Here is a 15,049-nt window from a genome sequence, read left to right as displayed (position 1 = left end):
CCAGCAGCTCTCAGCCCTGGCTTGCCTTCCCTGATGCTTTGCCACCCACGCTATGCAGGCCCGGGCAGCATAGCATCGTGCTTCCTGGCTGCCCACCCCCCACCTCTGCTCCTAGTAGGCAAGGCCCAGCAGCTGCGGAGAATCCAGGCGGGACCCAAGCAGTGACGGGTCAGCCTTGGCTCACCTTCCTCTCAGCTACCAGTAAACCAGACAAGTGGAGTGGTGGGGGAAGCTTGCTAGACACGAGTGCCACATGGAGCCGCAGCGCTGATGGCTAAGCAAGCCAGGGGTGGGAAGTTGCTAGGCCATGAGTGCCACATGGAGCCGCGGTGCTGGTAGTAGTTAAGCAAGCCAGGCAAGTTTGGGGGGGGGAGCTTGCTAGGACATGAGCACTGAGGGTGGTGGTGGCATGGTGGTGGGGACCTAGGCTGGCCTAGGAGTCAGGACTTAGCCGGGGAGTGTGGTGGCGGTAGCGGAAAGGGTGAGGGTGGTGGCAGCAGCAGTGGCATGTAGGCGACCGAGGCTTGCAGAGCCTCACTCACCTAGGGAGATCAGGTGGTGGAAGGCTGGCTGGCTGCTACTGCTACTGGAAGCAATGGTGGCGGGCGGAAAAATGTGGGAAGCAATGTAGCGCACATGAGCTATAAGGAATGACTGGGTGGGCAGGCTGGGGAGAATGCTGTCAGTGATTGGTGTGCATGCGTGCGATGTCGCGCATGCACACTAAGTATTGACTAGGCAGGGAACGGAGGAGTGGGCAGAGAGGGATGGGGCCAGCCAAGGGCCCATTTTACCAGTTCTCCTAACTACCGGGAATCGTAACTGGTTCTGCCGAACCGGTGTGAAACAGTAGAATTCCACCCCTGGTCACATGCCTTGGTACTGTTGAATGGGCACACTCACCTTGCACTCAGATTCAGCATGCTTGCGCCTGGTCTCACTCAACTGCGTCTGCAACCCTTTGTTTTGGGCTGTGAAATACTGCACCTTTTCGTGCAGCCCAGAACACTCCTGTTCCATCCGATTGAGGAGGTTGCTGTGAATCTGATCCTAGAAAAGAAGAATTAGGGGCCACTGATACTCTAACACTTATTCATCCAGTTTGGTGCAGTGGTGCTGGCCTAGAAACTAGGAAAGCATGAGTTCTAGTTCCCACATAGGCATGAAAGCTGGATGGGCACTCTCTCTCAGTCCAACCCCCCACCCTCACAGGGTTACTGCTGTTGGGAAAATAGGAGGAAAAAGGAATATTTTGTATGTTTGCTGCCTTGAGTTACTTATAAAGCAATAAAACTCAAATAAATAACTACATTATTGCATTTGTTGCCCAATGCGTGTGCACACTCATGTAGACAGACGTAGATAATTCCTTATGCATGAAAACTTTGCACTTCCACATTCAATATAAAATTGCATGTTTAAAAAAAGGAAGGATTGCTACTGTATATCTGAGTTAGGAAAGAAAGAAATTACAGATAGAAAGTTCTTATAAAGTCTAGTCATAACTGTCTGGATGTAGAAATACTCTTAAGGGAGAGGAGAACTACCACAATTGTCACACCCTCACCTGGGTTTCAAGCTCTACCACTCTTTGATGCAACTCCCGGACCTCACCCTGAGCCTGTGTCTCACGCAGACGGAGATTCATCAGTTCATCTTGGAGATCATTTATTGTATTCTTTCGTGGAGAGTCCTTCCACCGCCCTCCGGTCCGGCTCAGATGAACCTAAAGGGAGCCAAACAACGATTTGCAAATGTAGGCACAGGTATATTGGATCCAGGGGTACCAAGGTACCATTTCCTCAACACATGTTTAATATCTGTTGATCCACCGTGTACAGTAACAAGCCGTTTGCCTCCAAGATCTCAGAGACGCCTTTTCAATCTTGTATGAAGAAATTGCTGCATAAATGTATAGTCTACATAAAAAGTATGTGCTATACCAGGTTCTCTCACCAGTAACCATAAACACATTGCTACTTTATCAAACATTTAGGATCTTGTTCCTTAAAGTGATTTATGCATCAAATCAGATTTTATTAAGCTCCTGGAGCTTCCAAATCTAGGCTACAAAATCCTGATGACCAGTAGATGGTAGCAAGGAGATACAAGAATTTCTAGTCACTTATTGCCATTTAGTGGTTATTCAAACATCTGCAACCCCAAAAGTGCTTCTTTATTAACTCGTTTGATAATAACTGCTAGCCTTCTATACAAAGATTTCAATTAAAACAATGAACCTGGGCAACAAGTCCTAACAAGTGAGGTGTTGTCAGGTATAGCATCCTTCAACTATAGCCTACCTGCCAATTGTCATTGAGCTCCTTCACTTGCTGTTGCAGCTCTCTGAAGGATTTCATTGCCTCAGACTCCCGCAACTTCATAGCTTTCAGTTCTTCCTGTAGACGGGCCACATTGTTTTCATCTGGAAGCAAGCTGTTTTTCTGGAAAGGAGATGACTTAAGTATTAGCTCTATATACCTCTTTAGGTTTGCCACAACACAGATAGAAGAACCTTTAGCCTGTTAGGTCTCCCTATGCAACTCTTGACACCTCAAGCAAGTCTGCCCTCCTTCCCTCATATTTTCTCCCTGCAGTGTCGCTGCTTTGGACCCAAGAACTGTCCAGTAGCACAGAATGGTTGGAAGATGCTTCTAGGCATTCTACCAAAGCACCTGTGATGTCAGATCTGCACCCAGAGGTGGTCCTTGTTTGCCTTCCCAACACAAAATCCCGAGATGAATATAGCCGATAATTTATATATATAAAAAAGGACTGCTGATCTTTCCTCATTCTCCTGAGTACAACATCATTATACATGCCTTCAAAAATTCTTATTTGTTACAGGTAAATATGTTACCACAAAGAATAAAAGGGGATACTCTTAATAGAACAACGAGGAAGGAAAAAGCAATCCTCGAATTTTCATTTGTTGGAATGAATACATTTTGTTGTAATCTTTATCAAAATTCATGATGCAGAGAAGACTCTATCAAAACATCTATTCTTAGACTTTAGCTAATTCAAACATTGCTATCTGGGATCCTGCCGTGGTTACTTTCTAACACTTGTGTGCTTCTGTATCAGTCTTTGAAAGAAAATATACCTTTTCCATGTCCAGAACTTTATCCTGCATCTCTTTAAGAGCACTCAGAGTTTCAGATTCCCTCAAGCGCGATTGTTCCAGTTCTGTTTCCAGGTGGCTCACAAATTCCTCAGAGTAGCGGGGATTTCCCTACAGAGTAAAAGAAATGTTAGTAAATCAATGGAAATCATGAATGAACGAGTGCTCTCTCTAATGTTCCTATAGTTTTTATTGTAATCCATTAACTCTAATTTGTACAACTAGAATCCATAAACGCATAAGTTGTAAGGTAGGCAACTTATACATTCTTTGAATGGGTTATTTTAAAGAAATGTCAATTAGGAGAGCAAAGGAAAGAGATGCTTAAGGCTTTTCGTGAAAGCCGTTCTTCTAAATAAACTATCCCCTTGCCCTTTTTTAGTTGCTCTTTTTGAAAGAAATAAGCAGCGCAGGGAGGATGACTTTGACCTCAAACTAAATTATAGCCCATAGAAAAAGAGGATAAACATCACTCTGCTTTATAAAAGCCATGGCTTCCTAGTGGATTACAGTTCAGTTGTTCCTTTTTTCATTTCAGGAGACTTATACATAGAACTCTCCAATTTGGCCTTCAATCATAGGTTAGGATTATTAGGAATAGCCAGGTGTAATTCTTTTTCTAGATGGGATTTCCTCAATTGGGTGCTTTAGGATGTTTCATACAATAAGTCACAAGATCTCTAATGGGCATAAAAGCTTGGGTTAGGAGTTTGTTTTGTAATCCGATATATTCAGATGCATCGGGTTGGGGAAAAGACTAAAGTAGGGTAGTTATTCAAGCAAGAATCGGTGTAGATAGAATCTTCCCTAAATCTAATACTGGGAAAAGAGCAAAAGAAGGTCCTGCACTGGCATGGCTGATCTCAAGAAGAAAAAAAATCAACTACCAAAATCAACCCAGTAAAAGATATAGCTTTGTATGGCCTATTTTAACAAATTGCAATGGGAATGGGAATCTCTAGAATTGTCCATTCTAGGCTTCCCCCACAAAACCGGTCACATGAATTTAAAAACCCTGTGGCTTAACCAACTGGGGGCTTGCACGTAATTTCTTTATGTACCCCCTCCCCCCTTCATCATGCATCATTAATCCCCTTTCACTCCAGTATCTTCCACTCTTATAGTTACTTGTTGGTCCTGAAGTTGCTGAATGGTGCTTCGCGCCTTCTGCAAATTCTCTGTAGCAGAGCAGCATTGTTGCTTCACAACTGCCAGCTCCCGCTTGATAATGTAATTCTCCTCAGCCTCCTGTGCACGAGTAACTTGGCCCTAAAGAAGAGAAGACTCAAAGCTGTTTTTTTCTTTCTTTCAAGAAAGTGACATTCATGTGGGGTTTCTTTATGAACAGCAAAACAAAGGAAGCATTTGTTTGATGATAGTAAGATGAATACAATTAGATTTAAAACAAAACTTTCGCAACCATCCTTACTAAAGTTCAGCATTCTGAAGTGTTGCTCTATTATAAAGCAAGAAGACATTTCCACTGCTCATACATCTTAAAATCGTTTTGCTTGAAGTTTGACTCAAAGACTTTTCAGAATGAGTAATGGAGTTATGTACAAAATCAGAACCATATCATAAAGCAGGTAAGATTGATTACTGCTGATATGTGCTCAGAGTTTCAAATTCCAAAAATCTGAGTTCAAAACACCCTGCTTGGGCTTGAAGAAAAATTAACAGATAACAGATAATCAGAGTTAGAAGGGACCTTGTAGGTCATCTAGTCCAACCCCTGCCCAAGCGGGAGACCCTACACCATTTCTGACAAATGGCAGTCCAATCTCTTCTTGAAAGTCTCAAGTGATGGCACTTCCACAATTTCTGAGGGAAAGCTGTTCCATTGGTTGATTGTTCTCTCTGTCAGAAAGTTTCTCCTTATTTCCAGGTTAAATCTCTCCTTGTTCAGTTTCCATCCATTATTCCTTGTCTGGCCTACAGGCGCTTTAGAAAATAGCTTGACCCCTTCCTCCCTGTGGCAGCCCCTCAAAATTGGAAGACTGTTATCATGTCTCCCCTGGTCCTTCTCTTTACTAGACTAGCCAAGCCCAGTTCCTGCAACCGTTCGTTGTATGTTTTAGCCTCCAGTCCCCTAATCATCCTGGTTGTTCTTCTCTGTACTTTTTCTAGAGTCTCAACATCTTTTTAATAATGTGGTGAACAAAACTGGATGCAGTACTCTAGGTGTGGTCTTACTAAGGCTTTATAGAGTGGTATTAGTACTTCCCTTGATCTTGATTGTATCCCTCTGTTAATACAACTTAGGATTGCATTAGCTTTTTTGGCGGCTGCTGCACACTGCTGGCTCATATTTAGCTGGTTGTCCACTAAGACTCTAAGATCCCTCTTAGTTACTGCTATTGAGCCTGGTTTCACTTAGTCTATAGGTGTACTTTCAGTTTTTCTTGCCTAAGTGTATCCCAAAGCTGTTCTGACCAATCTGAAAGCAGCCCGAGCTCAAAATGATTGATACTATTCAAATGAAAATATCCTAAGCCTTCACTGTTAAGGCAAAATAATGCCTTAAAAAGGGAGAGCAATTTTTTAATCCTCTGAAGAAGTTTCACTGTGAAAAGTGAAGGGTGAGAAGATTATATAGCGGGCAATTGGACTGCTGTCTTGCCTGACTCGTTCTCTTCTATGGTAACCGGAAGCCCATATTGTCCATCTTTTGCTTGATTTCTGCACCACGTCTAGCATCCCCAAATTTGCAAATTCCCAATAAGTACAACTACCATTCCACAAACTCAATGAGAATGTAGTATTTAGTATGCTAGAGACTCTTGAAATTTAAGATTCTACCACACGCTTTTTCCAGGCCATAAAATATGTTAGTTAAAAAAAAATATATATATAGGATCTCTTTGATCAAGAGGCAAAGTTTTAGATAGAAAACTGGCAATGAGCCAAAGCACGCATATTTAATAATTAGTTTATTCATGCATTATAGTCATTTGAAATTTTTTCCTTGCTGTCATAGAACTTCAACGAGTTTCCATTGGACCCTAGCGGTCAGGGAACCCAGCTTTAAAAACCTTGTTTTAGCTTTGGAAAAACAGAGATAGTTTGCATGAAACAAAACAAGGACAAATAATCAAGATTTGAAGAGATTCCCACAATCATTTGAAGCATTAAGTAACTTGTATCAGTTGAAAACAATAATTCATACTAATATGCCTCGAATTCTTATAAATTCATGTAGGTACTAGTATTCTTTGAATATAGTCATATATTTTCTAAAGCACAGGAAACCTGTTGCCCCTTTGTTGTACTCAAATTCCTATCACTCTAGCAAAATGGCTAATTGTAAAAGATATTAGAGGCTACCATTCAGGACTTCTCTCTTTTAAATTAAGTATGAAAATATTATTCAAGACATTCTTCTTTACAAAGAGCCTTTTAAATAGAATTTATTCTCAGACATGTTGTCTGGATTACAAAAGTAATTTGCAAAAAGCCAAATCGATTCAATAGTACAGCAGAAAAACCCATCATGTTTGGGTTGGTTAATCTAATAATAATTAATCTAATAATCCACAGTCAATTTGCTGGCAGAAGAATTCTGGAATTTGTGACTGATCTGGAGGGCATTCAGACTGAGGAAAGCTGTGTTAGAGCAATACTCAGTTTTAAGACTAATAACTTGTTTCTAGTAACTTGCTCTTCGTGTGCTGATCTATTTCTGTAAGGGAAAAAAATCAGTGCAATAGATTTATAGAGATGCTGACACATCCTAGGCTTTATTTATAGTTGGAAGTGATGGCAACAAGCTCTCTAATCTCTGTCTTTCAAAGAAATGAAATCAAAGGGAAAAAGGTGCTATATTTTCTTCACACATCACAAACATTTCAGAGTAACATGGCAAAATTGTTAAGGATTTTGCTAAGTGAAATGTCTAAAGAGATAGTTAAATTGTGCCACTTGATGGATTGGTGAATAAAAAGGTTACTTTTGAAAAATAATGACTGTAGTGAATGAAAGATCTGGGTCTCCTAGAAGCATATCTTATTCCTTATTCAAATGCACTGGATATTAAATTTTCATATGCAAATTTTTAAATGTTATATTTCTAATGAGCTGAAAACAAAAATTTAGGCTTATAGGCATAATACTTGAGAATATTTCAGACGAACTTAATTCACCCAAGGCACCCAATGACTTGGTAATATAACTTGTAATGATCATAGTTCACTTCTACACTAGATTTAAAACAAAGGTTTAAAGTAGATCAGTTTTAGTAGAGTAAACAATGGTGATTTGCCAGCAGCACCGTTATTTTGACATTGGAAGGCATTGTGTGCAAGCTTTACCAAATACTTTTCTAAACCTAAATATGTGACCTGCCACATCACATTCAGGAGAAACACAGGTGGATATCAGGTAGGTTTCCCCCCTGCCCCCCGCCGAATATGGCTTGGCATATTTTTATTATCAAAACATGACTGGAATAATGCATTAGTAATTATTTGGATATTTAAAAGTTTGTAGCCCTGTTTCCAATACCATTTTTGAGATATACCAACAAAATGTGTTCTTCATATATAGCACAATGGGCAAAATTGCTTAGTCTTGACTGGTGACTAACTCTCTGTACTACTATCATTTGGGACATTAGCCTTAAAATGTCACAGGCTTAATTCAGGCTTGGTCCTGGGCAGATGGCCTAATTACCGCAAACTTCAATGTGTGGATGGCATTCTTTCACCACATTAAAATCAACAGTTTACTGTGCATTAACTCACAGCAGTTCCACGTGCAGTGATTCCTCCTCCTTTTTCAGAACTAGCCTTCAACCAAAAAGCTCCACTCCAGAATCAAACATTCCAGGTGATTTCCATTGCAAAATAAAAATAAAAAGGTTTGTGTAGGTATTTGCATGAATTGTTTAGCAAGACCTATTTTCACACCCTATTATCATTCCACTATCAATATCATTTATTTGAAGATCAAAGGTGGCTTGCTTGTGGCTCTTCAAAATAACTGCCCAGCTAAGAATCAATTCTACTATAAGTTAGGCAGATCCTCATTTTAACCAGGAGTTTATCTTCCCTCCGGCTGATACTTCTTAATACCTTTAGTTTTATAACAGAAGATTGAACAAGGCATCAAGAAATGAAAACATTTTTTGTTACTATAGACATTAAGCATAGAAACAATGGTTAAAAGGGAACTGGGAATTTAAAATTGTTTCTCCAAAGGACACTCAGTGGAACGTAACAAAAATGTTGTAGATGGAGGTCTCTTTTTGTTACAACTGTACCAATTCCTGTCAGAGGAATGGAGACATGGGTTCTTCAGTGGAATAGGGTTGATTAATTCACCACATTTGAAGTAATAAACAATGTTACTTGAAAAGGACATCTGCCCCACATCTGGGTAGGAATATTCTGTACACTGGAAAAATATTACTGAACTGCATCATGCTAAATTGATTGTTAATCAGTTTGATCTCAAACCATACAGATTTAATAACAGAGTCTTTAGATCTCTCTTAATCCCTATTAAGTTGCCTGTGAAGTTTGTCTTGATCAAGTTGAATCATGGCAGTCTGCAATTGCCCGTGGTTCTATAACATCTTGTCACATATGCGTCCACATGCAACTGTTGTTCTTTGTAGTCAGTAGTGTGTGTGTGTGTGTGTGTGTGCGCGCGCACACTTGTGTGTGTTTCTGCTAGGATAGCAGAGGGAAAAGAAGGGTGGAGCCCTAAAAACAAAAGGAACATTGGAAAGAAGGGCAAGGAGACAGAGGTGTAAAGTCTGGCAGAAACAAGATGGATCTATACACTATTGGCTATATAAGAGTTGTTATTGGTTCAAAGGTAGGTTGGGCTAAGGTTCTCAGAAGTGCAGCAGGGTGTAACCTGAAGAACAGGAGGAATCTTTGTGGGACAATTCTGAAAACAGTGTGTGGGAAACTGAGGAAGATGTGGAAGGGGAGTCATACCCTACCAGAAGTTAAAACACAAATTTTAAACAAAAGGAAACAATGTCATGTAGCATAACATCCTAATTTCCCCCTAAGTAGGATAAAGGTTTCTTTATTTTACCTACTCTAGTTGTGTCTCTCTCTCTAGGGGCTGGTGCTCATCTCAGTTTTTAGCCGAGAGAGCCAGCATTGTCTGAAGACATTTCCACAATCAGGTGGCCAGCATGACTATTTGCTTATGTGCACAGAATGCTGTTATCTTCCCACCAGTGATACTTATTTATCTACTCGCATTTGCAGGCTTTCAAGCAGCTAAGAGGGCAGGAGTTGAGGCAAATAATGGGAGCTCACCCCATCATGCAGCGCTCAACTCTTGAACCCAGGCTGTCAGCTTTCTAGTGGACAAGCTCAATGTATTTAACCACTGAGCCACTGCACCCCATAGTAGGAAGTAGGAATATAGAAATAGTACCATAATATTCAATGGAGAGACAACCCTCTAACTACACACATAACAAGATGAAGTTTACCAGGAGCAGGAAACTACTTTAATTGATAAAGAAATTAGAAATATAACCATTTATTCATTAGTAAGTCTCTACTGATTTTACTGTGCTTTATGAATCTACAACCATTTCTCATTGGCTAATCAGCAACAGGAGAGTGAGGAGAAAGAAATACTGCCTCAGTCTGAAACTAGAGGCTTGTGTCTGCTAGCTGAAATAAAAGAGGAAAAAAACCGAGCACTATCTGATGTGCTGGGACTTAAGTCAAATCTGGAGAACTCGCAAAAGGCTATGGCCATGTATCCTTCAAGGAATCCCCCAAAAAGCAAAAGTTAATACAGCTATATTAACCCAGTAACATTTAACAAATCTGAATGTGTAATTGATGTGCAGGATTTTTTTTTACACATTACAGAAACAGTAACTACATTATAGCAGGTGCAGAAATTTGGGCATCATTGCAGTGTCCCCTTTGGCAGAAATAACAGCTTCCAAAAATTTCCTCTACCTGGTTAAGAGTTTGTCTAATCTTGATTTCAAAACACTTTCCTCTGTCTTCCTTTTAGAACTCTTTCATCTCTGATTTATTTAGGATTGGGGTTGTTTTTTTTTTTGCAAGTGTGAGATCTCCTGCAGATTTGCAGTAATATTCAGTTCTAGGATGATGAAAGATTCCCAGATCTTTACTTTTCTTTAAGTATTTTATCATTGATTTGAGGTTTATGTTTCAGATTGGATATTTCTGCAAGAAAACAAGCTTTTCTCACTGTTTCTTCACTTCGCAGTTTCTTCACTGACTATGGGACATTCGCTTCTAGATAATGTTGATATTTAGATAATGCTGAATCTTTTTCCTTCCATTTGCACAATATTGCCTGTTCAACTGTCTTCCACAAAATCTGAAAGGATAACCCTTGTTAATAGTTGCTAAAGTATTCCCCTCGAAATGCTTCATCCTTTTATCTACAAATGGCCAGACAGTTCAGTTTTGATTTCATTAGTCCAAACTACTTTGTTCCAAAATGTTTTCTGACTTATCAATATCTTATTTTGCATATCTTAGTATTTGGGGATTATGTCAGAGGAAAGATTTCAAGCTGGCATCTTTCGTATACAGACATTGCAGTATACATAACATATAATGCACACCTGTGGATAACTACTACAGTGTCAGTTAAACTTTTTAGTAGATCATTTTCAATCATCTGTGAGTTCTGCTTCACCTATTGTACTAATGTTTGGACAATTCTAACAGACATTTTTTTCTTCTAGATAGTCATACTACATCAAAAGTTTCATGAAACTTTGAATTCAAATGAAATTCCTAGTTGGAAGAGTTCAGAGATTTTAAAAATATCTTTCTCCTGATTTATAAGAATTATTTTCATTTTCAAAAGCTGTTTAGAGCAAGGATTGGTGAAGAACATAGAATGACTATCATGATCTGAGATGTCAGAAGAGTTCAATTTGCTAAATGCAAGCCTTAACAAAGCCATACTTTTTTGTGCCTTATTATCAACATTAATTTTAGAACAAATACCTATAATGGAAGAATTGTGAAGCTGGCACAATTGGCAGAGATGATGAAGCTGACAGCTTTGATGGAAAAAGAAGACCGGCAAATTTTATTTTTACTTCAAACCCATTTTTGGAGTTTTCACAAGAAACTAAAAGAAATGAAAAGTTGACTTTGGGATCTGATGGTCAGAATTATATGGTATTATGGAAATAAAACATACAAATGCTAATCTTAGTTTGATGTATTTTTTATTTATATTTTGAACTCAAAAAAGTCAGAAGTCATTCCTTTTCTGTTTTTCTTTTTTCTGCCTTTTTTGCACTTTCCTTTATTATTCCCCAAGCCTTTTGGTTTTTTAAAATCTTTTTTCTGTTTCTGTTTTATCTTTGTCATTTTTTTTGAAAACCAATAAAGCTATGTAAATGTTAATATGTAACTAGTACTGAATGAATTGAAAGGCTCCAAAATTTTACACCTCAAATGTCTGAATATGTAAACAAGTATATTTAAATATTATGCATGCAAATTGCAGAAAATATCATGTTTAACTTTATAAAATTATATCAACTTCTGTTCACTGAAACATACAATTTGATCAGAATGTCTACATTTTGTCTTGAAACTGTAATCTCACCAACTGCAAGTCAGCTGCTATCTATTGCTTGTCTCAATAGTAATTACAATTATCACCCAACTCTAAACACAAGAGTAACTGTTCCCAGACTCTGTATTCTTTACCTTTCAGTTAATGAGCCTTCTTTTATTCACAACCTTATTTTTACTATGGCTGAATTCATGCAATGAATTTAACTCTGAAGTATTGAATAAGCCCTAGCTAACCGGATTCATATAACAAACAAATCTAAAGTAAACAGCATTACAAATAAATGAATAAATATTCAAAGGCTTAGCATACTTAAAACCCTACTCACAAAGCATTTTCAGACACTCAATCCAGCAAAAGCTCTTCCTACTTCTCTGGCATCTTTACGCCACCCCCAACCCTCTTTCTTACCCATAATATATTCACAGAATTGCCTCTAGCTTCATAAAAGTTGCTTGCTATGACATATCTCATCCTATACAGAAATATTTTGATTTAGTAAACCTCACCACAGGATGTGAGATGAGGGGAATAGTCTTTCTCTTTCAAAATATCTGTCTACTTATCATTCTCTTAGCATTGTATACACAAATAATTGGAAACAGCAAGGCCTGACCAGAGTGGCACAGCAATTTTTTTTCCCTTTTAGAACTGTTTTTAGGTTCATTTCACAAGGGAACACTGTGGTGCTTTTCAGACACTTATACTAGTCCTAATTTACTTGCACATAGGACTGCATGAGAAGAGGATAAAATGTCCTCCTTACAGTCAGTTAATTGCTATGTCTTCAAATGGATATTTTGATCCCACTATTCAATGTTTCAGACTTAACACTTAAGCTACTCCTTTATGAATTGTCAGAGAACATAGGAAAAGGCAAACAAAAAAGTAATTAATCATGATTGTTAGGCAAAAAACAATACTCTAGTGAAAGACCTATTAAAAGGCAGCAATTTACTTATCACACAGGTAAACAGGATTAAGTGCTTAGAGGGTTTTGAGAAAAGGCTACTGAATACCAATACTTTATTAGTAAGTTCAGCCATAATCGTAGATTCTGATAAAATACTCTTCTTAGATAATCCTCATGTTTATATCCCTTGATTGATAAATAAAATGTCTAATTCCTCTGGTGCTTCCATATTTGAAGTTTAAAATTTATGCTTGTTCCACATTTGTGCATAAAAAAACCAAACAAATGGAAAAGCATCTGCTTGCTGCGTGGTATCAATGTGCATTGGAGTTACCTGTAGCTGTAAATTAATGTGTAAGAGAGGATGTAAATATTAGATCTATGCAATATATTCATGCATCTGTATTCAGTCTTCAAAAAAGCACTATGGAACACACAGGAGTGGGAATGTAGCATCTGTTTGTATAACAACTTTATGCAAATTCATTCTTTGGGATAGTTTCATATAGCTTTTTCAAACAACAAATGCTCAATTCAAAGTTTTTTATGTCATGACCTTCAACATTGTGTTCATTTGGTTATTATGCTACTATAACCATCAGCTGCCAGACCATAGCTGCAATATTACACTTTGTAAGGATGCTTCCTATAATCGGGACAAATTCTAAGCTTCACACTTCTTTTTAATAAAAAAGCAGGAACTTTCAACAGAATCCATGCACTGCTTCTCTGCTTACAGAATCTGAAGCAACACAAAACACAAATTGGGTTGTTTGAAAGCCAAGTTAATGTTATTGTTCAGCATGGTCTATCCTACTGTTCTACATACAGAAGCACATTGTCAGCCTTGGAAGCCATATTTTACTTAGAAGCTTCGAGGTTGCCACATTTTTGTGCCTGGGAATTTGGGAGGGGTATATAAGGATCACATGAAATTCCCAATAGCAAATTCCTTTTCCCTATTCTAATGTAATCCAAGATGGTGACAGAATTTCCAGGCAATTGAGACTGATGGGAAGGACTATGCCTTCCTTCATCTTCCTACTTGTTATTGTTGCAGGTACCTGTTTAAGAAAAGTGGTGGTTGCAAGCATTGGATGGCACCAGAAAGCCATGGGGTCTTTTAGCAAATTGCCAAGGCCATTCCCATAATATATTTTCTCCATAAAAAACTACTTTTTAAGCATACATATCAATTTGGTGTAGTGTTTAAGAAATCAGGAGGCTATGAATTCTAGTCCCATTTTAGGCATAAAAGTCACCCGGGTGGTTTTGAGCCAATCACTCTCTCTAAGCCCAACTAATCTCACAGGGTTCTTGTTGTGGGGGAAAATACGAAGAGGAAGGAGTATTATGTACAGTCTTACTTTTTGCAATCTTCCTTTATGGGCCTGATCTCCTCATAAAATTTAGAAATGTTTATAGTTCTTTGTAGTGTTTTAAAAGAAAATTCATGCTTAAAATATAAAACAGAAATTGCAGACTAGAGTTTTCAGCCCCACTGGGACACTTTGACACCTTCCAACAATTCCCATGATGTACCTACAGTTTTAATTGTGCCTTTGTTTTCCTGGCAGGTCTATGCTGAATTAAAAGGACATTCATACTGATGATATATGATGAGTTTCTAGTGGTAGAACTGATGTAAAAATGTGGAAGCTCCAGTATAAGAAATTAGACTTGTTTAGATACAAACCTAAGAATGCAATGTTTTTCCCCTTTCTACAATGATTTTCACAGGGAAAAGTGCCCCAATAGCATTCTTCTTCCTTCCCTGTAATCCCCAATTATAATTCAGAGAACAGGACAATTCAGAGATTTGAACTATCGATAGCATGGGTGTCAAACTCACAGTGTCACGTTGCCATCACATGATGTTTTTTTCCCTTTGCAGTGCTGGGATGGGAGTGGCCTGCACATGACACATCCGGCCCCTGAGACACCAGTTTGACACCCCTGGTCTATAACATTTAATACTAAAACAAATCTTTCATCAAGTAGGTAACTGGGTTTGCCGTAATTTGCCATAATAAAATATTTAACCTGCCTGTCCTGAGCCAGAAACATTGGCTGGTGTATAAGCAGCATTATTAATTAACCTTATGCTAAAATAAACAGTGATGTGTAAGTCAACATTTCAAAATCCTGTATAAAAAACAGCGGCATAATTTTGCAGAAAATTAAACAACCAAAGTAAAATTGTTAGTCTGAATTTTATTAAATGTGAGTTACCAGTAACATTAAATGCTGCAGACATAATTTTGCAGTGAAATGAAATGGAAAACTAAAAGGAGAGTTGGGAATTTAAAAAAAGTTTTTTTTACTGTACCTGGATCAATCTATCTGCCAAGGCAGCACTCTCCTACAGACCCAGAAGAGGAGATCCAGACAAGGAAAGATGAATAAAAGGAAAAAAAGATACAACAGCAGGGTCACAAGAGCACAGAGGAAAAAAGATA

At 38.4% G+C, this 15,049-nt stretch overlaps 1 protein-coding gene across 3 annotated transcripts in view; it reads right to left on the bottom strand.

Annotated features, from left to right (window-relative positions):
• EVI5L (ecotropic viral integration site 5 like) overlaps nt 1-15,049 on the bottom strand; it is a 62,436-nt gene that overhangs the window by 14,147 nt on the left and 33,240 nt on the right. For 2 of the 3 annotated variants that reach the window (XM_087955558.1, XM_087955559.1), the window contains 5 exons: nt 4,253-4,393; nt 3,107-3,235; nt 2,304-2,444; nt 1,568-1,726; nt 904-1,050 (listed from right to left, as the gene is read on the bottom strand). In XM_087955558.1, coding sequence (XP_087811684.1) covers nt 904-1,050; nt 1,568-1,726; nt 2,304-2,444; nt 3,107-3,235; nt 4,253-4,393 — 717 coding nt within the window. Of the gene's footprint in view, nt 1-903; nt 1,051-1,567; nt 1,727-2,303; nt 2,445-3,106; nt 3,236-4,252; nt 4,394-14,919; nt 14,953-15,049 lie in introns of all 3 variants that reach the window. The other variant, XM_087955557.1, reaches the window with a different exon arrangement.

Source organism: Notechis scutatus, chromosome 2 (assembly GCF_049901735.1).
Source record: "Notechis scutatus isolate UNSWTSFEM ecotype Mainland chromosome 2, rNotScu1.2, whole genome shotgun sequence".
NCBI classification, from domain to species: domain Eukaryota; kingdom Metazoa; phylum Chordata; class Lepidosauria; order Squamata; family Elapidae; genus Notechis; species Notechis scutatus.
The sequence above is the reverse complement of the archived record's forward strand: the minus strand, read 5'-3'. Positions and strand labels throughout refer to the sequence as shown.